This window comes from Lepisma saccharinum, chromosome 24 (assembly GCF_977018435.1).
Source record: "Lepisma saccharinum chromosome 24, izLepSacc3.1, whole genome shotgun sequence".
Lineage (NCBI taxonomy): Eukaryota > Metazoa > Arthropoda > Insecta > Zygentoma > Lepismatidae > Lepisma > Lepisma saccharinum.
In genome coordinates this window covers 23,003,786-23,030,035 of record NC_139252.1, presented here as the reverse complement: position 1 = coordinate 23,030,035, position 26,250 = coordinate 23,003,786, and the positions used below count along the sequence as shown (strand labels likewise).

The 26,250-nt window shown below is 39.9% G+C and overlaps 1 protein-coding gene across 3 annotated transcripts in view; it reads right to left on the bottom strand.

Moving 5' to 3' along the window:
* The window catches only part of ci (transcriptional activator cubitus interruptus), a 554,770-nt gene that overhangs the window by 22,640 nt on the left and 505,880 nt on the right, over positions 1–26,250 (bottom strand). For all 3 annotated transcript variants that reach the window (XM_083110883.1, XM_083110882.1, XM_083110885.1), the window contains 5 exons: positions 11,636–11,755; positions 5,058–5,243; positions 3,409–3,605; positions 2,498–2,731; positions 830–979 (listed from right to left, as the gene is read on the bottom strand). In XM_083110883.1, coding sequence (XP_082967009.1) covers positions 830–979; positions 2,498–2,731; positions 3,409–3,605; positions 5,058–5,243; positions 11,636–11,755 — 887 coding nt within the window. The remainder of the gene's footprint in view (positions 1–829; positions 980–2,497; positions 2,732–3,408; positions 3,606–5,057; positions 5,244–11,635; positions 11,756–26,250) is intronic.

Sequence of the window (26,250 nt, the reverse complement as noted above, 5' to 3'; positions counted from 1 at the left end):
GCATAAAACATTATACTACTTTTCTATGAAAAGGCTATTATTCAATGTATTATAATATTACCGTTACAACCTGCAGTGCAACAGCGCATTAAGGGCCGGGCCTACCTACGGACTGCCGGTCTCACTCGTACCTGATTCTGCTCACCTAAGAACATCCAACCAGTTAGGAGGTAACATGTGGTCAGCACGACAAACCCCCAGTCATTGTTGTAGGTTTTCATGACCGGGTTGCGCTACTTATTCGTAGCTTCCCAATTTCCTCATGACGGTGAGTGGTCACTCGTCCCATACAACGAAAAGGTGTTACGCTTCCCCCAGGAGAATTGAACCTGCTCCTGTAGCTGGAGCCCAAAGCATGACGTCTTAGAACGCATGGTCACAAAGTGGGAATGTTCACTGTATAGTCAGATACATATGTACTTGCAGGATCTGATGACACAAGTAGGAATTTTGCATAGAAATACCATCTTGGTACGTACAAAGTTGCCTATATTACCTATATTAAATTAAAATGAATTATAGGTACAAACAAATGACATGTGCACTACTAACATAGACAGTGGTGCATGAACATTGTAACCCTTCCAGTTTTTGGAGGGGAGTAGTAACCCCTAAATCATTCAATGCAAACTGTAACACCCTGTGCACCACAAGATGATGTTATTCAAAGAATCTCATTTCCTGAAATTTCCTAGGCACACTTCACCATTCAAATACCTATCTTGTCAAATAGATATTGAGTTTTTGTGTAAAGCTGTACTTGAATAGAACTGGTGTAACGTAACATAGGAAGAATGCTGTATTCAAAGGCTATTTTGCATTAACTTACCGTGCACTTGTGTGGTTTTTCCCCTGTGTGTCTCCTCATATGAACCACCAACATATACTGTGCCTTGAAAGGCTTCTCTTCCCTTGAGCATTCCTGCCAGCGGCAAATGAATGACTTCTTATTGGCATGAATGTGGTCGTTGTTGATGTGCTGCAACAAGACAAAATACAAATGAACCGTTTGCTGTGGTGGAAAGATGTAAATCGATTGATTAAATTTACTTACATATTTGTAGCTGAAAGGATGAGAAGATAAAGGAAAGAAGGAACAGAAGGAACTATCTATGTTCTTCTACAAATATATTGTGATATTCTTGGGAAGGGTGTAGCAAAATACAGAAAATCACTAAATTATTCATGCACTTTAACTAACTTAAAAATAATATTTCTGCCCCATCTACAGAGTTTAGGAAGATAGTAAGAAAAAGTAATGCATTACAAGTTACTTTAATTCCTTCCAAAAGTAATGTGCTGATAATATCCCCTAAGGTAAAGGTAAAGTTCACCATGCATATAGGAAATTTGGGGGTAGGGCCCCACACATTCTCGATCTAGGCCATTTTGGAGGTGATGTGAACAGCACCATGCTCCCGCCCCCTTTATCCCCTGGGGTTGTCCACAGGAACCCATTGATTTTGAGCTGGGTGAGTCCCAGAGCCACTTTGTGTGGGGACAAGGCCAGGGAAATTCCAACCTTAGATCACCCACCCTGGGAATTGAACCCAGGTCTCATGCATGGCAGTCAAACACCCTACAGACTAGACCAATGTGGCTCTAGATAATATCCCCTAACTTAACGTAACCCGTTATGTTAGGATAGATGAGAAATTTATGCATATGCTACACCCTCAGCACTCACATACACATACACACACACACGCATGTGTATGTGAATATTGACATCATTGTCAACCACAAGGCTGACAATTTCTGAGAAAAGTGAACAGTATCATTCTCATAGGCGGAGTTCTGGAGGGGCCAGAGGGAGCCTGGCCCCCCAACTTAAAAAAGACTAAAAAAATGACACATAATTAAGTTCAGTTACTACATTTTTGTTATGAAGCCATACCGCAAATCTTGACACAGGTTGAACTTCACTTATGAATAAAGAATTTATAATAATAACAATAAAACTGACAACCAATATACTAATTAATATTTGTTTACTTAAGCGAGGAAATTTAACATTTTCAAATCTAAAAGGCCTAGACTCAGTGTTTTTAAGTTGTTGTTTTTTAATTTCCAGGGGAAGGTCTCCGGGCCCCTTATAAGCTAGGGGATATTCAACAACCCTCAGGTACATCATATGCTTATCCCAGAGTCTGGCCCCCCAAAGCAAAAGCTCAAACTCAAATCATTCTTCAATTGTAATAAATCAGATTTGTTTGTGGTGCATAAATCAGCCAGTTCTGATTTTGTTTAATAATGTAAGTGACACAATGTAATGAAAAATATTTACTATCACAGTTATTGATATAATTTTCGTACTGCAATTACCAAAAGAAGTTATGTGTTATCATAGAAAACATTACTTTCTGATGTCTGATCAATAGTAAGGTTTATATAGCTATAAATTATCCCTTTACCCAACACACATTTAAACAATGCCTATTTTTTTTTTATTTTCTATACTTCTTCACAGAAGCAGTGCTAGAAGATCCTCACTAACCTTGACCAGCTCATCTTGAGTGGGAAACTCTTTATCACATTCCTTCCAATGGCAGTTAGTCTCAATGAAATCTCCAGGTTCATCTTTCATAGGATCCGCCCCTGGATCTTTGTCTCCTGCTGTGCTCCCTGAAGTTGTGGAGGCTGGCTCCCTCTTTATCCTGCTTCTCCGAGAGTCCTCCGGGTCTCCCGTGCTGGACACAGGCACTGGTGAATCCTTCTTCAGCAAGTCATTCTGAAAAATTATAACATCTGTTCAGATTTCCTTTGAAGGATTCCATATTCTTCAGGAGAAAAACTCTAATTGCCCCACAGGCTCTGTGTGTGGAATCGAGGAGGGGACGGGGTTTATAAAATATTCAGGAAGTTTAATTGAAGAACAGAAAATGCTATTGTTAAATTGTAGCAAATTTTGACTTCATTTGTCTGTGAAGCATTTGTCTGTGCAGATTCTAGTAACTTTTATTGGTGAAATGTGTAAATTATATGAGTTCACAAACATCTAAACCTTAATGCAATTAAAAACAGTAATAATTTCCTTATTAATTCATTTTGTTTTTAACACAGAGTAAGACCACTTTTTGTGGAATGTCCCAATTTAACAATTTCTTTCTTTTCATAAACAAATAGTTTGCCCTATGATATTATCCCAAATAAGATGAACTTTATATTAAATTGTTTAGCTTACATGAATTAAAATTTAATCTAATCCCCATTCACAGAAAGTTCCAGTGCCTAATTATAAATTGAAAGAATATATCTCAAAAAATGAACTGAACAAATATAACATTGAAAATATTACTCTACTTTCATAATAATTGACCCTACCATAAAATAAATTCATTTTATATAGAGAAAATACAAAAAAATTCAAATTATCATTTCCACCCAGGCAAATACAAATTGACTTACCTCAGATTTTGTTGGAAGGCATGTCATGAGATGAGGCTGCCCAGGTGGTAAGGAGAACAAACTCTGCTGGCTGGTTGGCTGGTGAAGGAGTCCTGCTGGTGGGAGGAACGGTGACCCTGGTAGACTCCCTGTCCTAAATAGGTGTGACAGATGTGGTGCAACACTAGGGTACATTCCCAGTGCTGGACTGAGAGCACCTACAAGATTATTAATATTATTATTATATTGATGTATACATAACAGGAATGTCTGGAGTGTAAGTTATTGTAATTAGTCATAAATGTGCATAATTTTACTTCGTTTCTTGTATGTATGTATTGGTTGCATTCTAACATTTTTCTCTTAATTTATGGTTGTTACAAGCAAGTAAACATGTTTTTGAGATTAAACATTTTATGAGAACATATGCTACATAATAATATGTGTTTGCTTGCATGTCATACTCATAAATTAAAAGAATATAATTTTATAGTTACCCCAAAACAAATGAACAAATGATAAAGTCAAATTGGGACTATTTGATTAACTGCCCATAACTGCACCACTTACAGTAAGACCTTTTCCAAATATGTCCACTGATGCAGGGCTTGAAGCGAGGAGGGAGGCAGTGGATGGTATCTTCCCAGCTAGCAAAATTTTCGCAAAGCATCTCCCCACTTTTCCACCATGATAAACCCCCAGCTAACCCCAAGGCTCAAACAAACATTACTCCCAGCAAACATTTTCCACTTCAGGTAATGCACTACTGTAACATTAATCTACTGTTCACAATACTTATAACTGTCCACAATTGTCCACAACCAGACCCACACACCAAGCATCGATGAGTGTAAAGATCCAAGTAATCAAACCACAATCTTTGAGAAATGGTATTTTCTTTCCAACTCATTATGTATGGATCTACATGACAAAGATTCACAATTAACACTGACATTTGTTCGACTGATTGATTTGGTGTTTTAAGTCCACTTTATGCACAGTAAGGCTAATCGGGACTGGACCTACAGCTTAAAGTGGGATCCGAACTACTATGTACCTCCACCGGGACCCCTTGATTGCAAGGCGACGATGCTACCACTGCACCATCGGGGAGGCCCAACATTTGTTCGAAAAGAATTAAATTTGTATTACAATGCAGATAAACTAGGCTTCTTTTATGGGTAGTTAGGGAGGGCAGGGTGATATTTAGGGAGGAGGAAAGATACCACAAAGCCCTTCACCTTAAAATGGGCAGATTGAAATGTGGCAAAATGCACAGGTATGATGCCATTCCCTCTCAGCTAGCAAAATTTTTTCAAAGTATTACCTCATTGTCATCATGTTAAACCATAGGAGCAACCCCCCCCCCCCCCCAAGCTGACATTTTCCACTTCAGGCGCTGTGTAAAACCCTTTTGGTTGAAATGTCCATTATTTTAAGAAAATCACAATATTTAAAGTTTTCTTATCAATGAGTAATCCGTCCCCCCCCCCCTTTTCCCAATGAAAGTGCTGGTATCCCACGTGAGACTGACACTATGTGCAAATTCGAAAAAGAGAAATAAACCAGACAGAGCATAAACATAATTTTCTGTGCAATACATCACCACGATACAGTGGCGCCAAATTTTCATTTGGCGCGCTTGGTCTACCAATATCTAGTTAACATACCTGCCGATAGATGTCCGTAGGAACCACTTGCGCTCGAACTGCGAGATCCATTGACAATGGAGACTAGCGAATTGGGGGAGAATCGAATCATCGAGTTGATATCGAAGGAATCGGAGTACGGGGACGACGACAGCGCTCTCTTCCGACTTTGTCGTAAACTAGGCCTTGGACTGGTTAATCTTGATCCTGCAATAGACAAATTGTTATGATTAGCGGACAGGATATAACAGTACAATGCACATAAATTCCTCAGAAGAGGTTGGATGTTTCGCACATAAAGCATCTTTCATTCATGTTTACTTCCATTATACATTAAGTGAACTGTTTACATCAAATTGAATTTCGGATGTTTTCCCAATTCGAACATTAATGCTGCGAATCCATGATGCATATTTTCTCAGGGGGTGGGGGGTAGTAGTGTGTTCCCTAAAACCTTCATTCCAATTGTACATCTTATTAAAATAATTTGGGAGGATTACAAAGACAAATAGTTACGAAAGATGTCTTTCTGCTAATGATTGATTGATTTGCTTTATTTTACTTCGCTTTTGTGCCACTTTTGGCTAATTGCGAAGATGGGGATGAGTGATGAAATTGGTGAATGGACATTCACAGAGATCCATGCCCAGGTCAGTTAGCGTGATGTGCTAACCACTCCGCCAAGGGGCCAAGCTCTTTCTACTAATAAAAAGTATGTACATATACCGGGTGAGTCACCTAAAATTACCACCGGAAATATTTCGTTAAAAACAATGAAAATTGAAAAACTGCTTTCGCAGATATAAAGGTATGAGAGAGGCTCATGAAATTAGTGAACACAATACGTTAAACTACGTAAGGAAGTACGATTTTCAACACAAACTTAGTTGTTGTTTTTTATGGAAACCCCATTTTATTTTCAGCTCTTAATGAATTTTTCCGTACTTTCAAATGAGCTAAAAATAAAATGGGATTTCCATTAAAAAAAACTAAGTTTGTGTTGAAAATTGTACTTCCTTACGTAGTTTAACGTATTATGTCCACTAGATTCATGAGGCTCCTCCCTTTCATACCTATATATCTGCGAAAGCAGTTTTCAATATTAAATGTTCACGAAATATTTCCGGTGGTAATTTTAGGTGACTCACCCTGTATATTAATTTCGTTTTACAAGATTTGCTGTAGCAAATACGAGACTTTCGAGATGGAAGATTCTGGGCAGTGTTAGCGATTGGGTTCCGAAAGAATGGGGCAAAACTTTGGGGGCAAGGACAGTTTAGCATAGAGTGGGGGGAAAAGTAACAAAAAGTGTGGGGAGTTGCTCCCCACGCCCCTTCCTAATCGTCGCCACTGATTCTGGGTTCACGTTTTGCTCAGAGCATGGGATTGTTTCATCTATTTTCATCTATTCATCCTTGTCTCTATCAAGCTCAGGAGGTAGAAACACAATCGATTGAAAAAAATCTGTAATTTGTTCTTGTCGAAAATATTAACAATGCATAATAATTGAACGAGACGTTTCTGAAATTCATGATCCTGTCAAAACCTTCCCGAATATTTTTCTGGGCACCTGTTTCACAAAATCTCTTGGAGCAGTCATCAAAGCAGAAGTTGAAGTTTATGTAATAAATGATTGTGGATATTTGCAGTACAATATTAAGCAGAAAAGTGTGGAAATTCCAGGCCCAAACACACGTTTGTAAGACAAAAAACTTAATGTGGTGAGTTACTTTATTAGTGCTGCTATGTAACAAAGCTCAAAGTCTTCATGCAAATATTATGAGCCATTTCTATATTATTTGTCTTGTGTAGTGTAAAGGAAAATTCACACCGAAGCGACAAGCGTCGCTTGGGAATGAGCCTATCATGACAGGCGACACAAGCTTGCCTTCGACTGGTGAAATCCTCAAGCGCAACGTGTCGCCTGTCGCTTGTCGCTTCGATATGAATTCTCCCTAAAAGATCAAGGAAGTTACGAGAAACTGTATTTTTGTCACTGCCACTCAGAGGTTCATAAGTTATTATTTCGGTACGTTATCCAAGTACATCGCGCCGCCGTTCCAGACCGGATATGTAGTAAAAATCACAGGTTTGTCGTGTGTTCGATTCCCATCACCCGCAAAAAGAAATTGTTCGCCTGAAGACGAGTGAAGAAATGTTGTCTCGAAACGTAGTGTTAGAGTAAGTATAGGTACTGACGTACACAGGGGGGAGCTGGTAGGGCTACAACCCCCTCCAAAATGTTGAGAAAATCAATATTTTCAAATAAAAGCAGAGAAGAACTCAAGGAACAACCAATGTGGTAAATGCAAACTTCCTTAACATGCTTCCGATTTCTATTTTTGAAAGTGAAAAGTTCTAAAAATACGACATATCTTGTCGTATATTCCGCCCTTCCAGAAAGCATTTACTATACACCTTAACAATTCCAGTCCCACCAGAAAAAGAAATCCTGCGTACGCCAGTGAGTATAGGTAAAGACACAAAACAATGGATAATATCCAATTAATGGTGTATGCTAATAAAGAAACAGTGTCACTAATACTCAGAGAATTGTGTAGATATGTACTTGCTTGGGGTTTAAACCCATCTCATTTCACATTTGTTACTATGCTACTGATTGCTAAATCACACAAGAAAACTGTTACAACGATCTAGTTGCTATGCTACGTACACTTTATGGGGTTTATAACTCCTATACACAACTTTCGCAGAGTACTTTTTTCAGTGTTTAAGAGTGTGTGTGTGGGGGGGGGTACGAAATATGTACCCCGCCACTTAAAACTAAGATGTAAATGAAGAACGTCTTCCTTCCGCTATTTCTACACGCTGTCGTGTGATATGAGATAAAGCCATAGCGTCAACGTTTCGCTGACAGCTTTGCCAAATAGCGGTGTTTTTCTTCTTTCGAAACACTCTTGCCAATTTTCACCACGACAGTTGCCAAGGAGTTCAGTGTCCGTCACCGTTCCCGACAGGCATCTGGAATTTGCATTTTTGAATCGATGACACGTCCTTTGTCAGCGAAGGCAACTAACTATACCAGTTACTTACAGACTTGTCATTTTTTTCATCCTGTTTATTTTTAAATGAATTAGCCTCAAAAATGCTGTGAATGTATGTAATGAATTTCATTTAAATTAAAGAAGTCTGAACAAATTACAATTTATACATGTTTGAAATACATGTACACTTTGTGTGCAGGTGTGTGTTATGATTTCGACACAAGTCTGAAAATGAATATCTCACCATGATTAGATCGGTAAGGCTTATCAACTGGGCAACTGACTTTAAAAAAATGATTTTATGCCTTTTCCGGGGCCTCACTTTGACCTAACCTACTCGCATGAAGATTTTCCAAGCAAAAAATACTTTTTGGTATTTTATGCTTACATGAGTAAGTAATCAGGTCAGGATTGGACTAGACTTAAGGGGATGAGGGACAATTACGCACCAGTTGTGCATTTATTTCAATATCGTCCGAATGGGCAATGCTACTGAGGGAAAGAGCTGGTGTTCAATAGAGTATGAATTTCTCCACATGTTGCAAGTGAAAAGTGTTTTTTAAAGTTGATTATTACGCTAGATGTTTGAAAAATATGATGAATAAGAATTTTCAGAAACCCATGTATTCCTTATGAGGAATCAACTTTAACTTAAAGTTACGGAGAATCCAATGTTACTTTCGACATTTCCGCCTGTCAATTACTACTTCAGTCTGTCCTTTTTCCGTTGATATACCGTGCGTTCATTTCGATCTTCAGCCGAGAGATCGGGAGAAGCGTGGCGGGCGGCGCTGACGGAGATGCCGACATTTGCGGAGTGTAATGCCCGCTTATTTTTATGGACATATGCAGACATTTATATAAATATTGCAAAACGAGCACGAACCTGTGTTAGAAGAGTACGGTTTTAATTTTAGTAGCTTAGTGGCTGTATATGCACCGTATCTCTATGTGGAGGTGAAACGCCTGGGAATTTCTGTACAAATTGCCTACACACGTCTCGACACGAGTCTGTTTTCACGTAAGTGTCATACATAAAAATTCTTTGTTCTAACGTGAACCTTGCGGCTGGCATTCCAATCCTATCACTGACACAACACACATACACGGTATTTTTCTATGTCATCGGAAGTTTGATATTCCCAAGAGAACAAATGAAATAATACTTCCATAAGAGCAATGTATTTCTCCTTGCCTCCTACGGCCATCCTGGAAGTGTTGACAAACCTGATGCGCATAAAAGAGCTAAATTTCACCGTAAACGGAGTAATAACTTTCAAGGAGCTTAGATTTACGAAACTTGATAAAGTGCCTCCTGGGGTAATTTTAGGTGTCAAATGAGTGGGGGTGTAGGTGAGGGGGCGCTGTCGTTGCCGTTAGCTTTAAAGTCATGGCAATTTATTCTTAGTTTTCACCGTCTAGATCCGGCGGCATCACCCATATCAATAAACAAGCGATGGTCGTATGAAATCGAAAATAAAGTATTCCCGGATAACAATATTACGTCCTCTTCACGTCAGCCAAGGCGCTATGAAGAGAAGTAGCTTGGGATGTAAGAGGGGGGTGGGCGACGCAGCCAATATAACAATATCACGTCACGTTCAAAATTTATACTTATGACAGAAGATGTCTATGTAAGCCGGAGCCAATGATGGCATCATAGTGGGGCAGGAGGCGGGTGCCATAGTTCACAGCCAAACGAGTGCACGAAAGAGCAAGATGGCAACAGTGATCGGCAGCTGCCGAAGAGAGAAGGACCTAGGGGAAATTGTCCCTTTCCCTCTTAACGTTGAATCCGAACCAGTGTGTAGTGTGCCTCCACCGCGGACAGACCCCGGGACCCCTTAATTACAAGGCGAGAACGTGTACACCATCGGGAAGGCACACCTTCAGCAGTTTTATCTAATGGCATCACTCATTCAATCATCTTTATCGCCGCGATTCGACTTCAGAGATAGAAACGTAGCGCTAAATACGAGTAAATCAATACATCAATGGTTCATCCCAAGATTGAATTGCAGCATGAAGCGAATTAACTTTTTTATAGCTATCTGGTGCAGCTAGCTAACCAAGTAGGCGTTCTTCATTGAGAATCTGGTGCATATCTGCAGCACACAAAGCCAGTTTTTGTTATCGCAAGGTCAATGGAGGCCTCCATGCTTCTTGTGGACGCTTACGTCACTCGCACAGAAGATGGCTTCATGCAGCTAAGAATGCGTGAAAGAAACGATTATCTGGCAACTATGGGACTAGGAAAACTTTCAACGCTTTGCCAGCAACGACACTACATGAACATTAAACCCGGCTCATTGTAGGGTGTTGCGTTACATCGACGAGAAAGCAGTTGCCTCTCTACACCGCGAGGGTCTGGCTGTCATCAACCCTGTGTGCACGGGTCTAAAAAAGCTCGCTCGCTCGGAACGAGATCTTGATCATTTCGCCAGATACGGGCCGCCATTCCGTTCCTTGATGGATGCCCAGAGAGATGTGTGGGTGGTTCATACGGGCACAGCCTGCAGCTCGCACGTGTATTGCATTACGAGGGTCTGCCTCTAATTATTCACAATCGCTCTGTCGGATCTTCCAAAGGAATGCCTCCAACCTGAAAAACGCAAATTATGCATTCATTTTCTGCACACGTTTCTTTGCGTCAAACGTTACAGGGCTAGTAATAAGTATGTCTCCTACTTTAATATTTGTGTTCAAATGTATGCAATGTTGAAGACGCTACCACTGCGCCATCGGGGAAGCCCTACAGATATTAGGAATGTTTAATGTGCTCTCCACGAGTAATGGGCTCTTTCCGATGTCGTGGTGCAACACTGTCGCCTTGTAACCAAAGCGTCCCCGGGTTCGATCCTGATGAAGGCACACTGCACAGTGGTTCGGATTGCACTTTGAAGTGTAGGTTCGGGCCTGGTTAGCCTATTTGAGCATAAAATTGACTTTAAACGTACAAACGAAGATTTTCAAAGAGGCTGTCATTGTGAGTCAACTTCACTGATGGCTGGCTGCTGGTAGTACCCATTAGCATATTTGCGAGACCGTAAATCAAAGGTTGGTTTTTGAATCCACGAAAGATACGACACCCCTAAAATTTTCAACAGATGTCTGATTTGTGTGTATTTTAGTACACTTCCTAAAATCGTTCTTACACCCCTCCTAGGTTCCAAAATCTGATACAACGTACCCGAAAATATGTAGGTTTTGAAGGTAGGCACTTTGAATCTTCACTGATTGTCCCAATACTCGGACAAATTTATTCTAAACTATGGTTGAATTAAACTACATATGTTACAAATAACTAACATTTTTTCCAACAAAGAACAGATAAACCAGTACGTCTGGCCTGCATTATATCGAAAACTTACTCACCTAGTACTAGTGTTGCCCACGAGACGAGACTTTGGCCTGTCTCGTCTCGTGGAGTCTCGTAGAAATGCTGTCTCGTCTCGAAAATATTCGTTTGTCTTATGACACATGGTCAATCTCGTCTCGTCTCGAATTTTTAGAAGCCTGTCCCGTATCGTCCCGTGGGCAACACTACCTAGTACAACAATCTGTATTACACCTAACAAGAATGAAAAACCTTACCGTCAATGGAGAAAGGAAAATCCGAACTGCCTATCGTAGAAGGTGGGGGATGAAGATCCCCCAATCCTCGAGATCCAACTCCCGAAATTCCCGTGAGGTAATCTGGCTGTAGCGATAATCCTGAAAACAAGAAACGTGAAATATTAGACTCTGTATACGCATTAAATGAATTAAATGTGACAATGTAATTTTGCTAAGACAACTGAAAATCGACAACTACTAAGAATCACACTACAGTGATTAACGTAACCAATCTTACGACAAGGGGAACGTTCAGGCCAGAGAAAAGTTTATAATTTATTACCTACGTATATAACAAATCCAAACTGAACTAAGGTCAGTCCCAGAAATCTTTGTAGATCAGAATTATCAATGGACAACGATGGTCAACTTTTATTTTTTTCAAATTCTTAGTTAATAAAACCTCTTAATTGTACTTGACACACTAACTCATAATGGGTACTCTTCAATCTATTTCTTTGTTTCTTTGTGCTACTGATACTGATGTGAGTCCAAATGGGCAATCTTCAATCCAGTTTCGTACTTGTCTGTTTGGTTTTTATGCCTACTTTATCCACAGAAAGGCTTCCAACTGTCCTCGTTACATTGAGTAAAAATGTACAATCTTCAATCAAGGTCTTTGATTTTTAAGTCTACTCAACTATAGACTTCAAACTGTCCTTATGATATTGAATCAAGATAAGCAGTCTTCAATCTATTTGCTTGTTCGTTTTCTTAAGTCAACTCTATCCACAGACAGACAGGCTTCGTCACACAGTCAAAATTTCAATTTGAATGAAGTTGTTTGCCCATTTTATCCACAGACAGGCTAATGGAAAAGGTAGACCTATGCAAAGAATTGAGACTGCACGAAACAAGTTAATTACATTATCGAAAACAGAGGCAGACAATTACTTGCATGTATGCCTAGCATGTCAAAGAACATAATTCGAAGTTTAATTAGAAAATTAAACAAACCTTCCCATTTTATTGATTTTTTCCTGCGATGTGTAATCTGTCCTGGCTTTGCATCACTTTTTCCAAGAGTATGAGAAAGAGAAAAAATCCTTGAATCGGTAACGACAATTAATTTGCGATGCATAGCATGGCCAGATGCAGTCTCGCGCTAGCCTGTTCGCAGCTTCTCATTCTAGCCATGTCATGGCTGGCCGGGAGGCGGTACAAGGGCTGGTGAACACGTCCTCTTGGACATGTCTATCAAGAAGCGGCGCAAGAAAGAAAAAAACAAAAGCGAAACGAGAACAAGAACAACGCCCCAAACAATGGCTCATTTTACTTCCATCCCCGGGGCCATAATATAATTATTACCTCTCCTGCCGGGAGACAACAAACCACTCAGTCACGTGACGAAGCACAAATTCCAGGCTGCCACCATGTTCGAGATCATGTAGGTAATTAATAGCGTCTGCATAATAAGTCCCCCGTCTTCATTCTTAATCTTTTTTGAGCTGCCGTGAACATCAGACCCTTTTTGATTCTCGGTTACAAAGGCGTTACCCAGCTTTTGGTTCTCTTATTGCTAATCCTTCCTGTCTTACATGCACGCTGTGTTTGTTTTCGACTATCTCAGTGTAGCCAGATTATGACGCGACAAAATCCCTCCAGCATATCAAATATTCCCCTTTTGGCTGCAAAATTACAGTGCCAAGTGTAGCCAGATTATGACTGGACAAAATTCTTCCAGCATATCAGGTATTCCCCTTTTGCTACAAAGTTTTAGTGTCAAGTGTAGCCAGATTATGATGTAACAAACTCTCTCCAGCATATCAGGTATTCCCCTTTTACTCTACAAAGTTATAGTGTCAAATGCAGTGCTCACAGTAGGAGGGAGCGCGAGTTATTATTATTATTTCATAAAGCATTCCCCAAGATAGGAATTTCCACTTCGAACACTGGCCCAATGTAGCCAGATAATTCCGGGACAAAATTTTATATTTATACTTATAGCTCAGCAATTATTAAAAGTTTAAGAAGCAAAAGAGTTAAGAAAGGTAGAACTTGATGGACAGGCGGATTGGTTGATGGAACCTCGATCTCGCCATTAAAGGTTCTGAGTTCGAGCCTGGATATGGATGTTTCTTCGCGACTGTCCCTTCATGGATTTCAATTAATCATCGTTCTTCCTCGTTATCGCGATTAGTCCAAAGTGGCAGATTCGTAACTCCCTCCCCCTTTAGCCCTAAGTTTTTTTTTAAATTTAGCGTCGCTTTTTTGCCAATTTTGGCTAATCGCGACGATGGGGATGAGTGATGATATTATGAAATTGATGCCAGGCCCATGTCGGGATTCGAACCCGGTATTTCTGGCGTCGTAGCGGGCTGTGCTAACCACTCCGTCATGGAGGTCGGCGTTAATTTTTTAAAAAATATATAAAAGAGGAAGAGAAAACGACGAAAAGAAAAATGGCAAAATATAGAATTGGTTCCTCAAAGAAATTAAATAATAATAATAATCCCACTTACGAAAATGTTGGGTATATCAATGCTAGGAACCATACCAGTTAGAGGTGTGTATTGCTGAACGTGAAAGGTGGTGTACCATCAGCAGTGTATAAAGTATGGTCCTTTTCTCAGGATAATATTTCATAATATAGGGTAGATATTATTAGGAAAGGATCGGGATGGTTTAGGATAGGATAGGGAGAAAAGAATGCAGGTTTCTTTGAAAAAGAAACATATTGATTGATTTCGTAAATTTTACGGTTTTCTGCAACACATTTTCTTTCTGCGAAGATGAGGATGAGTGATTTAATGGTGAAATTGATGAAGGGACAGTCACAAAGAACACACATGCCCAGACCGGGATTCGAACCCGAGAATTATGGATTCGTAGCGAGCTACGTTAAACACTTTGCCACCGAGATCGGCTCAGTATATTCCTTGTCGGGGTGACTCGGAAGTATAGACCATCTGTGTAGTCGCTTTTCAAGGTAGCTTCAAAATTCCCTCCAATATTGGCTTTTCGGGAGCAAAAATTCTACCCATATTTCCCTCACAGGAGCAAATTTCCCCATAATGGCAACATTGACTCATCCGCGGGAATGAACTTGCCTTTCTTCCTCTTCTTCTTGTCAACTTTTTCCCTCCGTGTGCAATAGCATGTGTTATTGTTCCAGACAAGCCTGTTATTTTCGCATGTAAACAGCTTTTGAAGATCGGAGAGTTGGGTTACGTAAAGAATTAATGCAGTAACAACAAAAAGTGATCATCTATATACTGAATGATATTTACTTTGATGAACCTGACAGTTTTGCTATCGACGTGCTTAATAAATTTTTGTGCTGGTGTAATTTGTCAACTTCTTTGGGAAATCTAGATGAGTTGAGGCTCTTATTAATTGTGTTCTGTTTTATTAATCATTTATTACAGGCATGCACGTGTGTAAATCATCCACTTAATCACATATATTGTGCTAGGTTTGATTCAACTCCTCTGCTATACGACAAAAGAATATAAATTGCAATTACTAACTAATAAATTCAAATTCCCATGGTACATATATGGATTTTTATTTAAGCAAACTAGAATGTTCGTTACTGTTGAAACGCACAGAAAAGTGGCTATGAAGGTAACTGTAATTCGTTACTCGCATTCACAAAAAGAAATAACAGAGTTGCAGTTACTCTTTTCAGAAAGTAACTATTCTCCGTCCGATGTAAGAACGAAGTCTTGTGAGAAATCTATAGTTCGTTACAATGGCACCTGTTCAGAAATCTTACGCGTGGGAATATAGTGCATGTGATAAACTACGGATGACCAAATTCGGATAAAATTTTATCTGATATCTGTATTATCCGAAATGTCCGAATATTCGAATGTGTGTATTATCCGAAAAGTTGTATTGTTTATCCGTTTCACGGGTTATACACATATTCTTTCAATCTTCATGTTCTTATTTCACTGTACGGATATTCTAAAATCCTTAATCAAATCTGTACTATTCGGATTATTTGTTGCACTGAAACTGTGATCATTATCCGGATTAATTGGCCATTCCTATGATAAACCCATACCATTCAATGTGCAGTAGCTGTTCAGGGATGTCGTGGGACCTCATATATTGAACTGTATAGCTACGACCAATAAATTCATGGACAAAACAACACCACAACTAATACATAGGAAACGAACTACTTCTCAGAAGTCACGTGATTTTTATTACATAAACTTTGCATTAAGAGTAGACGGAGAATACTCTTCAAAAATAACCGTTACTTGCAACTGAGGGATGATATCGAGGTGAGGTGAGACGAGACGAATTTCGGGCTTCTTTCAAGTTGCAAATGGTCTCGGTTTCCCTGTTTACAAATATCCGTCTCGTTCTCGATTCGGTCTGGAAGAGCGAGTATTTGGTTTTGCCTCGAAATATACAATATAAATAACATATGCAATGTGTTACTGTACACATTTTCGCAGCGTATAAGGGGCATTATAGCAAACGAATTTAAATAATGTTTTAAAATAAAGCTTTTTCTGTTTGATACCTCGTTTCGACGCTAGGAACCCTCGGAAATAGGAAATTTATCGTGATTGTATGCAGCCACGCAGCACAGACTATCTCTTTACTCGTATATCGATTGAATGTCAAATTTTATTGCATTCACAAGATTTTCAATTGTCAAAAATATACAAATAGTAACAGAAAATTATTTCATTAAAAAATTATGATATCAAGTTGAACAAAAAGAGTTATGAAAGTGTACTGATTTACCTTGAAGATAAAAAGATGTGTACAAAGCGTTTGAAAAGTGTACATAAGCTCAGATGCATTTCAAAAGTGTAACCGTTTAACTTCACAAGGGTCTTACATCTCGTGCTATTTTACGCGCACTTTAGTACACACTAAGTGTACATTTTGCACACTCCTGTTCAGATAAATGGGCACACTTTACAGTGTTGAACAATTGAAGAATGTGCCTATTTATCTGAACAGGAGTGTACATATTACATAGAAGAAAGCGCACCAAAAGTGTGCAAAAGGCGTTATTTGCACTGGTTCGTGAACACAAATACGGGAAGATAGAAAAAAACATCGGATTATGTTGAACATACGAAGTGAAGAGGTACGGCCCCACCTGCACTAGAATTCCCTCTTGCATCGTTAGCCTTTCACACAGGTACCATCAGGAAGCCTCTACCAAGCGACCCAAGAACAGAAGCACAATAGATTCATTGCCGTCACTTGAGATGTTGTGGCAGGTGGAAGGGAACAAGAACTTCAAGAGGAAAGGGACCCACAAGAACAGGTGCACCATCCTTGACCGCCAGGCCATCCCGAACTTAACCCCAGGGAGTGAAAGAACATCCCTTTGGGCTTGCATGTCTTTGGCTTAATTAGAACCAAAGGTAATTATAATCTGTGACAAATTTATTGCCTTTTCCCTTCTGGTTCTGCCGTCACTGCTTTCTCGAAAAAATGATTGAACACGATAATAACATATCTGGCCGTTCCAGCTGCCAAAACTAATTATCTTCCTTTCCCAGCCTTCCTTGCTTAGGGAAAAGCACTAAAGTTCAGAAATGCTTTCCCGTAAAATGAAACTTTACAACTGTTTCAGTCCAAGGTGAGGCAAAACCGATAATGATGACGCAGGAGGAGTATATTGTGGTTGCTGTGGGCGTTTTTCCTGAAATTCAAGCGGTATTCGTCACGATCCACAAGGGTAGTATCCACCCAGAGTGGTGTGGAGGTACAAGGGTTGGTTTCTGGGTGCCGAATGGTTGTCTTGTGTGTTCTTGGCATCAGAGGCGCAACCACGATTTTTTGTCTGGGGGAGGGCAAGTACCAGGATAAACGTACCAATAATAATAATAAGAAGAAGAACATTAGTTTAGTTTCTTGATTTTGTTTATTTTACTTCGCTTTTCTGCCACTTTTGGATAATTGCAAAGATGGGGATGAGTGATGATATGGTGAAATTGATAAATGGCATTCTCTTTTTTAATACGTTTTCCTTTACGTAGATCGTTCGGCGCCATGGCCGACTCCCACCGCCCCTTAGCTACGGTGAACTTGATAAGACTAAGGAAAGCAGGTATTGCGAACGAAGCGTGCAAGAAAATTTTACGAAACGTATTTTTATTTGCATAACATTTGAAATAGAGGTAGGCAATTACCCCTGTGTGCCCCCTGCAGATGGCCTTGGCAGTCAATATTTGCCCCCCGCCCCTAGAATTGATTTCCATCCAAGGTTGGGGAGGCAATGCTTCCTCCCCCCACCATGCCGATGGTTGCGCCACTGCCTGGCTTGTTTGGTTGGCCACACTGATAGTTGCACTAATGTACAAAACTCGATTTAAGATACAGATTATGGCGTGCAATCGTGTTTAGCGTTTAATGCATTTTTAAAACGTCAAAGTGCAACATGAGGCGTTTTTTATTCATCTTCCTGTATCTTTCTCGATGATGCATACAGACGTTATGCATTCCTTTCTTTCAGCTAATGCATTTAGTCTTCTGTGTGTAGTGGCTACAGGTGTTATCAAGACAAGACTTATTGTCTCGGTCTCATTATATAAATGCCTCTCGTTTTCGTATTTTTGTTCCTCGGGTTCGAAACCCGGCCTGGGCATGGGTGTTTGTGAGGGTCCATTCATCAATTTCACCATATCATCATTCATCTCCATCTTCGAAATTAGCCAAAAGTGGCATAAAAGCGAAATACAATAAACCAAATCATTCAATCGTATTTTTGTTATTTAGTGTTCCTTTCCTGTCACTCTTAGCTAATCCTGAGGATGAGGATGAGTGATTATTAGATTGAATTGATGAAAGGACACTCACAAAGAAACCCCACATCCAGGCCAGGACGGGACTCGAACCCGGTAACTTCAGTGGCAACATCGACCACTTAACGCACTCATACCAAGTCTAGAAACATGGTATTGTAACGAGTGCACTCACGTTCCCCGAAATGACGTGTCAATCATACCCCGGCACGGGGCCAAACGTCGTTATGCATACGGGAAACCGGTCGTGACTCACGGTCCAGTAATCAAGTTCGGTACTGAGACGGTCGTTTCTTGTCATACTATTGCGAGGCGGAGATTAATACCTTGAAAAGTTACACTGTTTTGTTTACCTTTGATATGTAGATTCGAACAGTCATAAAAACACTAATAGCATAATATCTGGTACCTGAAAAACGTCAAATAACAACACTGACGAACGGTAAAAAAGTGAATATATATTGTAACAACAAAAAAGTATTGCAATCAACAACTGTTTACAAAGCCTCCTCACTCTCACAACATTCACTCTATCTCTCTTTCACACACATGAGGTATTTTTACATGTGAAGTATGGATACAAATCATGGATCTCATTAACATATCATTCCTTTTAATTTTTAAACCTTTATGTGAATTTAGGGCATTTGTCTGCCAGCTCCTGTGCTCTTTTAAATTAACTTAAGTGCCAGCCCTCGGAAAGCGGTTAACTAAGACGATTGGGTCGGCGTGGTTAAATCTTTCGTTCGAATGAACGTATGCATCGAGTCGTAATCACGACATTATACAAGTTTCTCGGACGGGGGTTTTACACATAAGCCTCTCTCGTCCAATGAGAACAACTACACAATTACATAGGGATGCAAAAACTTAATTGGCTCCAGCTGCCGGAATACACTAATCAATCGTCGGCGCGAGCAAAAATTACCTTAAAAACCACTATGCAACAAATAATACTATTTCACGCACACGACCTTGCAATAAAAACAACTACGCTTTCCACAATTAAAAAGGACTCATTAGTCAAGTATTGACAAATCAAATGGCGCGACGGGGCGGTCGGTTACACAAAAAATGGAGCACACTTTGACAATTTATACTAAATATTAATGAAATGAAATGGAGCTTCTAACCCTGAATGCAGACAATTAAATTAGCACATCTGAACATGAAATGACTCTTTTTTATAACAATACCAAAAATTATCAGATGCGGGGATTAGGTTCGGGGTTTCCTGAGTAACTTTGCGAATAAGTGAGACTTCGGCGTTAACTGTACGGTGTTGATACTAACGACGCACGTTTACATGTACATGAGACCCTCTGAAGTATACTGTACCAGACTCTGCTACATGGCGTGGTTATTCATCTCTCCTGGACGCGGGACTTGCACACGGTTCCTTTGTGGCGAAATTGTCCTCCGAGGTCGATCGCGACGAGGAATAATTGCGACGACATGGTGTACTTGCACCTCCTCAGTACTTCGGGCGTTCCTCTTGTCACTAGCGTCGGGTGTACGTGGTCACGCGCCGGTTCGGAATATCTCTAGTGTCGGGCATCAATTGGACGTCGATCTGCAATCATCTCTCTCTGGTGCCGGGCTTCGTTTGGGCGTCGTTCTGGTATCATCCTTCCCTCTCTTTCTCTGGTAACTAGCTTCGGTTGGAACGTCGATCTGGAAACGTCCTTCGGGCTTTGGTTGGGACGTCGATCTGAAAGCGTCCTTCGGGCTTTGGGCAGTGTTTGGTTTTGGCGTCGTCTGACTGGCTTCGGCGTCGTTGCAGGCGTCAGGGAAGCGACGCCCCCCCTTCTCTATCTTCTTTAGCCCTCCATCCTTATGTAGTCCACGCTTGGCAAAAACAAATCACCGCGTAATCTTCACCAAAATAAGGCGCACACTGGAAACTCCCTATCCGCAAGTCGCTCACAGTACGTAAGGAAACAAAGTTCACGGACACAAAACAATAATCACGCGAGAGTGTAGCGCGGAGATGCTCTCTCTGTGAAATCCGGGTCAAAACTGTGTCTGGAAACATAGTACTGCCTATATATAAGAGATTCGAATTCTTCCGTTGAACAGAACGCTCTAGTGGCTTGGCTTCGCTTTCTCAGGGGATGGAAATGACCTCTGTCCATTGTCTTGAAAGGCGCGGTCAGCGACGCGTCCTGGATCCTTGCAGAGTTGGGCTCCAGCTGGTTCTCCTGGTCATCCGTGAACATGGGTTCGAACGCCTGCTGCGACTCGAGCCCGGTAGCGGCGAAAATAATCTTTCCTTATCTCCGCGTTGGTGCAAATATGTCATGTTCTAGGCGGCGGCTGTCACTCAAGAAAAACCCCATCTCCCAACTCCCGACGTCTGGCTCGGATACAAGTTTATTCACAAAAATAAAATAAAACCTCACACTTTCTTGTTTGTGCATAAAATGAATCAATAAACAAAAAATAATTTATATCGAACTGCGTTTAGCATGTCACAAGATACCGTGACAGTATAAACAGCATACACACAGAATACTAAATGCATCATATCGATTGATACACCAGAATGCATCGATTGATGCACTAAAGTGTGTTTATGGCTTCTTCAGAGAATCAGATTCACATTTGATGCATTTGGGTACATATTTGTATGTCGTGAAATAAACACCAAAGTGCATCATTTGATGTTCCGTGATGCACTCCCTGCATCATCAAATAAGATGCATTCTGGTGCATCAAAACGCATCAACTGATGCATTGAAGTGCATCTCGACTGAATGAAATCCCTCACTTGAATCAAATTATGCACTTTGGTTGCATTGAGGGAAAAGAATTATTACTTTCTTTCACTTCAGATCCAAGAAATGTAATATAAGCTTAGTTGAGCGCTCTCGTGTAAAATAAATACTTCTATATGAAGAAATTAGAATGTAGAAATGCTCATGAATGTCGTCGCAGAGCAAGCTGTCCTTTTCCCCACAATTGACGCATGCGCAGCATGCGTTCACGAGACGCCTCTGGTATGCATGTACATAAATCACTACTTGTACTTACTATGAACAAAAATATAGACACTTGTCTGTAAATGTTCAGGTAGATATCCGTTTGGAATGCCTGAAGAACTTTCATAGAAAGAGGTAAGTTATTTTAAGTAAACTTACGGCAGTTTCTGTACGATCGTTAATGGTGAATAACGCTTTGACTTGTAATCAAGGGGCCCTGTTCTGGTATCGGTTTCAGGTAGGAGTACGTCGCACAGTGGCTCCGATCACACTTTAAATCGTAAATCAATTACCGATGAGACTATCTGAGCATAAAGTAAGTGGTCTTGACAGGAAATTGGATCGTGGAAAGGGGTTAAAGGAAAATTTGTATAACTTCTTGCGGCTTGTAAACTTGAAATCACGTCCCGGCCAGTCACCTCGCTACAGTCACTATTTCCTCCTCTTTATCACGTTTTTTAAACTAGCTTTATTGGCTTGCCATAAGTAGCATCATGTAGCGAATGATATCTTAATACCAAGCTCATGACATCCCATTTATTTTCTCGCAGCAACTCGCCACATTCCTTCTGCATAAACCTTTTTATTTCCATTTCAGACAACGTTTGTCACACCGCCTGATCGGAAACTAGTTTTGCAACCCCAATTGATATTCCGAACATACAGAACTGCATTGACTTGTAAAACTGCTCTTCCCACAAGACGTATCATTTGTTCACGACGAAATCTTTCCTTGTTTTTAAGAAAGTTTCTCAGCGAAATGCATGTCTCTATCACGCACTGATTTGAGAGGCATGTTCCTACTAATGGAAGCTTTCTGCGGGGGCTGTGGTATTGAATTTGAGATCACGATGACTTATAGAGTCCGGTTATTTTCGGAACACCTCTAGCAAATTGCGTCACTTTAGCTAGTGAGCCTACGAACTGTGTGCAGCGTGAGCAGGATTGGTAAGGTAATTTACTCGTTACGTTTCTTACGTATATTACGCGTAATTTACTAGTACAGTAGACTCGCGATTAACCGACTCGCGATTAACTGAGGCTCCGGGTTAACCGAGGGAGTGGTTGGAAAACATGGCGCTTCATAACGCACCTCCTGCTTGTTTACTAGGTAAGTTGGAGTCAAGTCATAGTCCGCGCTGCAAGTGTTCGTTACACTGTCGGTGTATCCGATTGTTACGGTGGTGTTTAAATCTGTGTAGGCCTATTCTAAGCCAGTAATGTAGTATGAGTGGCAAACGGAAAAGGTGTGTCCAAAAAACTATGAACGACTTTTTGAAAAAGTAATCTCATTTATGTTGTACTAGTAATAAATAATTACTATACAGTTTTAAGTGTTGTTTCGTCATTTACGACCTATTAGCACATTATCTCCGTATTATCCGAGTTTTTCCGTATCCGACGTAGTCTCGGTCCCAATTAGCTCGGATAATCGCGAGTCTACTGTAATTTACGTCGCGTAGAAAAACAGTTTTTTGCACACATGTAAAAAAAAAAACTAATTTTCTTTCGTAAATTAGTAATATAAAAAGTACTTTAATTATTACATTTTAAATTTTAATTTTCGTATATATTTCAGGACAAAATCAACATTTTCTGCAGTTTGTTTATACAGCCACCTCACCCTCACTAACTTTCTTTTTAATTTCATTTCACATATTTTAAAAAAATGAAGAAACCTGTTGATATTATACGTCTTGCACTAGTACTTGTATTCATAACATAACAATTAACGACAATTTATTTGGATTGGATTTCAAAGTTTTGGTAACCGCCTCAACGTCCCTTTTTCATGCGTATTGTATTGTACACTTGCATAGGCTAATTGTAATTATGATGGTGTGAATGTGATCATGGCAGTTTGTAAAATTCCAATATGCACATACAAATTCGGAAGGAAAGTTTTTTTAATGCCCTTTTTTTTCTACTACTGCCAACTGTCATACACAACAATAACCATCGAAAAATAAACATGCTTTCTTTCAATTTTTATGAGTTTTCTTATGTATACTTTACGTTTCATGTAGAAAACCTATTTTTACCGTAATTGCTCAACCCTGAGCGTGAGCAATTAGGATAGGTGCTGGAACTTTGCGATTTAAGCTTCTTTGCTATGGGGGTGCCAAGTTGAAAAATGGCCATCTAATCTACCTATACACGTTTCTTGCGAACACTTAAATACTCATAAAAGATAAGCACTGTGCCATGGAAACTTTGGAAAACAGGCTGCTGTTGTCTCGGCTCGATAAGGTTGGTCAATTTCAGAATGATGACATTTTTTAACCCACAAGGCTGTATAGTTTTCGGCAGGGAAATCTTTGATGACTACCCTTTCGTGCCGGTAGACGAAATATTCGTCACGCGTGGAAATCCCCGAAGGACGGGGCTCATTTGAAGCAAAATGTAACATGTTGGAAAATGTTTTGTTAAAAACGTTGTAATAACACGAAACATGCAAATGAGGGCTCGTTTTATTCAGAATTTCCAAGCCTTTCGTTCTGTAAGGTAAACATGACGATGTGTACCTATTTTCGGAAGCAACGGACAGAGGAATTTCCAATTTTTTTAAATTTTTTTTTAATGTTTTTCAAAATTTGGCTAGCTTCCATCGATCTGGGCAAACTACCACTAGCAGCTGATTGCCTCAAGTTATATAAAGGCGAATACGTAGTATCAAAATGATAATACAAATAGTAAATTTAAGAAAAGAAGAAAAAACTCAAAATCAAGGAGAATTTTCATAACAACTGGCCGCAGAGACGTCATCAGAAATGCGCCCATCGCAAACCAATATTTACATCAATTTATGAACTTATTGTTGTGATTATCTTTCTTTTCAGCACACCACGTGAGTCTGTGAACATATCGAAGTCTACAGTTTTTAATAGTTCATTCACTGACGACTCTTGTGTTGAACAAAGTTTCCAGATCGAAATGCTTGCATAAAGATGTATAGTTCTATTTGTCATATTCAATGTTCACCTTAAAGCACAGCCATTCACAAACTGCCTTTGGACGCTCTCCACTTCCTCTTTCCCAGGGCCGGATGAAGGTGGGTGCTATTGATGCAGCAGCATTGGGCCCATTCCTGAAACAGGCCCAGACGAAAACAGACGAGAATTTTCCGAAAGCTGAACAGTTTTCCTTTGCTATATTAACCTGAAAATAAATCTTATTAGAATTAAATTTGGAGCCCCAATTTCGGACGCCTAAACACAGCGTTACTTATTATACAGTTACTATTATTCTTTGCGCTGTGACGTAACTATAACGTCTTTGTGTTTATTGTTCACCGAAGAGTTCAAGCATCAGGCCCAATTTCGTCTTAATCCGGCCCTGCTCTTGCCATGTTTTGTACTGTGGATTCCATATGGGGACTGCAGGATTCCAGTATTGGACGAACGAGTGTGACGTATATTTTTAGAACCGTAGGCACAGAAAAATTAAACAAAAAAATTCTTCTAATGAAGCCAACTAGCTTTATATACCTTTTCACCAAGGCTTGATAATGGGTGTTGAACGACAGGTCAGATACAATCATATCATATCAATCCAATACATTAAACTATTTTATTTATTTGATATCAATTTCTTTGCCAGAGCAGTTGTTATACAAATGTTGGCGATCTTAACTACACGTAAGCTAGACAATGAATACATATGTTATATATCTATTCTTTTACTATCTGTTTACCTATTCATGTAACAATGACAATACAATATTAAATAATTTACACATTAATTAATATAATTATTCTAATTATATTATCCTTATTATTGATTGATTGATTTGCTATATTTTACTTCACTTTTGTGCACTTTTGGATAATTTGCGAAGATGAGTGATGAAATTGATGAATGGACACTCATAAACTTCCATGCCCAGGCCTGGTTTCGAACCCGGAACCCCTCGCACGAGGCCGGCTATATTATTATTATTATTGAGACACTTGCTCGGACCCCACCTCCTCCCCCGAAATGTACATCATTAGTGCCTGTTGGTTTCATTTCAATTTCTCAAAATTTCAGAGGGGGCTGTAGCCCCCTCAGCTCCCCCTGCGTGCGTGAGCCAGTGGTATGATTAGTGGCATTTCTCGTGAAGAATGAACGAACACGTTTCATTTCTCAGTTGAAGCTTCCAAGTCAGATAATTAGGGCTACTTTTTGAGACGTAGAGAGAAAAACTAAGAGATAGTTTTTTTTTTTTCAGAAGCGATGATGATATCTAAAGAGATAAAAAAACTACCCTCGACATTCTAAATTGCACATGCCTCGATCTGCAATCGAGCGTTTCGCATCTTTTTAGATAGAGTGCAACACTTCTCTCCCCCAACCAGAATGCACATACAACGCCCACCTCAACAACTCACGAGCTATAACAGAGGTATTTCTGTGCAGGAGGATGAACATCTCAAGATCAAAAATCTCCACATCATAAGATGCCAATCTGAGATAAGTGCCGCAACATCTCTTCCCCTCCTTCCAAGCCATAACTCGTCCTTTTCAGTGAATGAGCGCTCTGTTTATTTGGAAACTCTCTTGATGAGACGAAGGGAGGGAAACATATTGAGTCCATATGGCAGGCACCCGTGGAGGAAGAGGGAAGAACTTTATGAGGAATTTTTCCAATGTTGCCAAGCATCGTGCATCCGAAAGTACATACTAGTAAGTATACAGCGCGGATATATTGGAATTCCCGACATGAAAATAACAGCGAATTGCATTAAGTTCTAATCAAAACTTAGCGCCGGAATAAAAGCGAACGTAGTTACCACGAAAGTACAATAATCACTGAAACAAAACTCTACACTAGAATAAGTACAAAAGCACGAACAGTGAAAGGAAATAAGCGCCGAAAACACGAAACTCAACCCTGAATATGAGG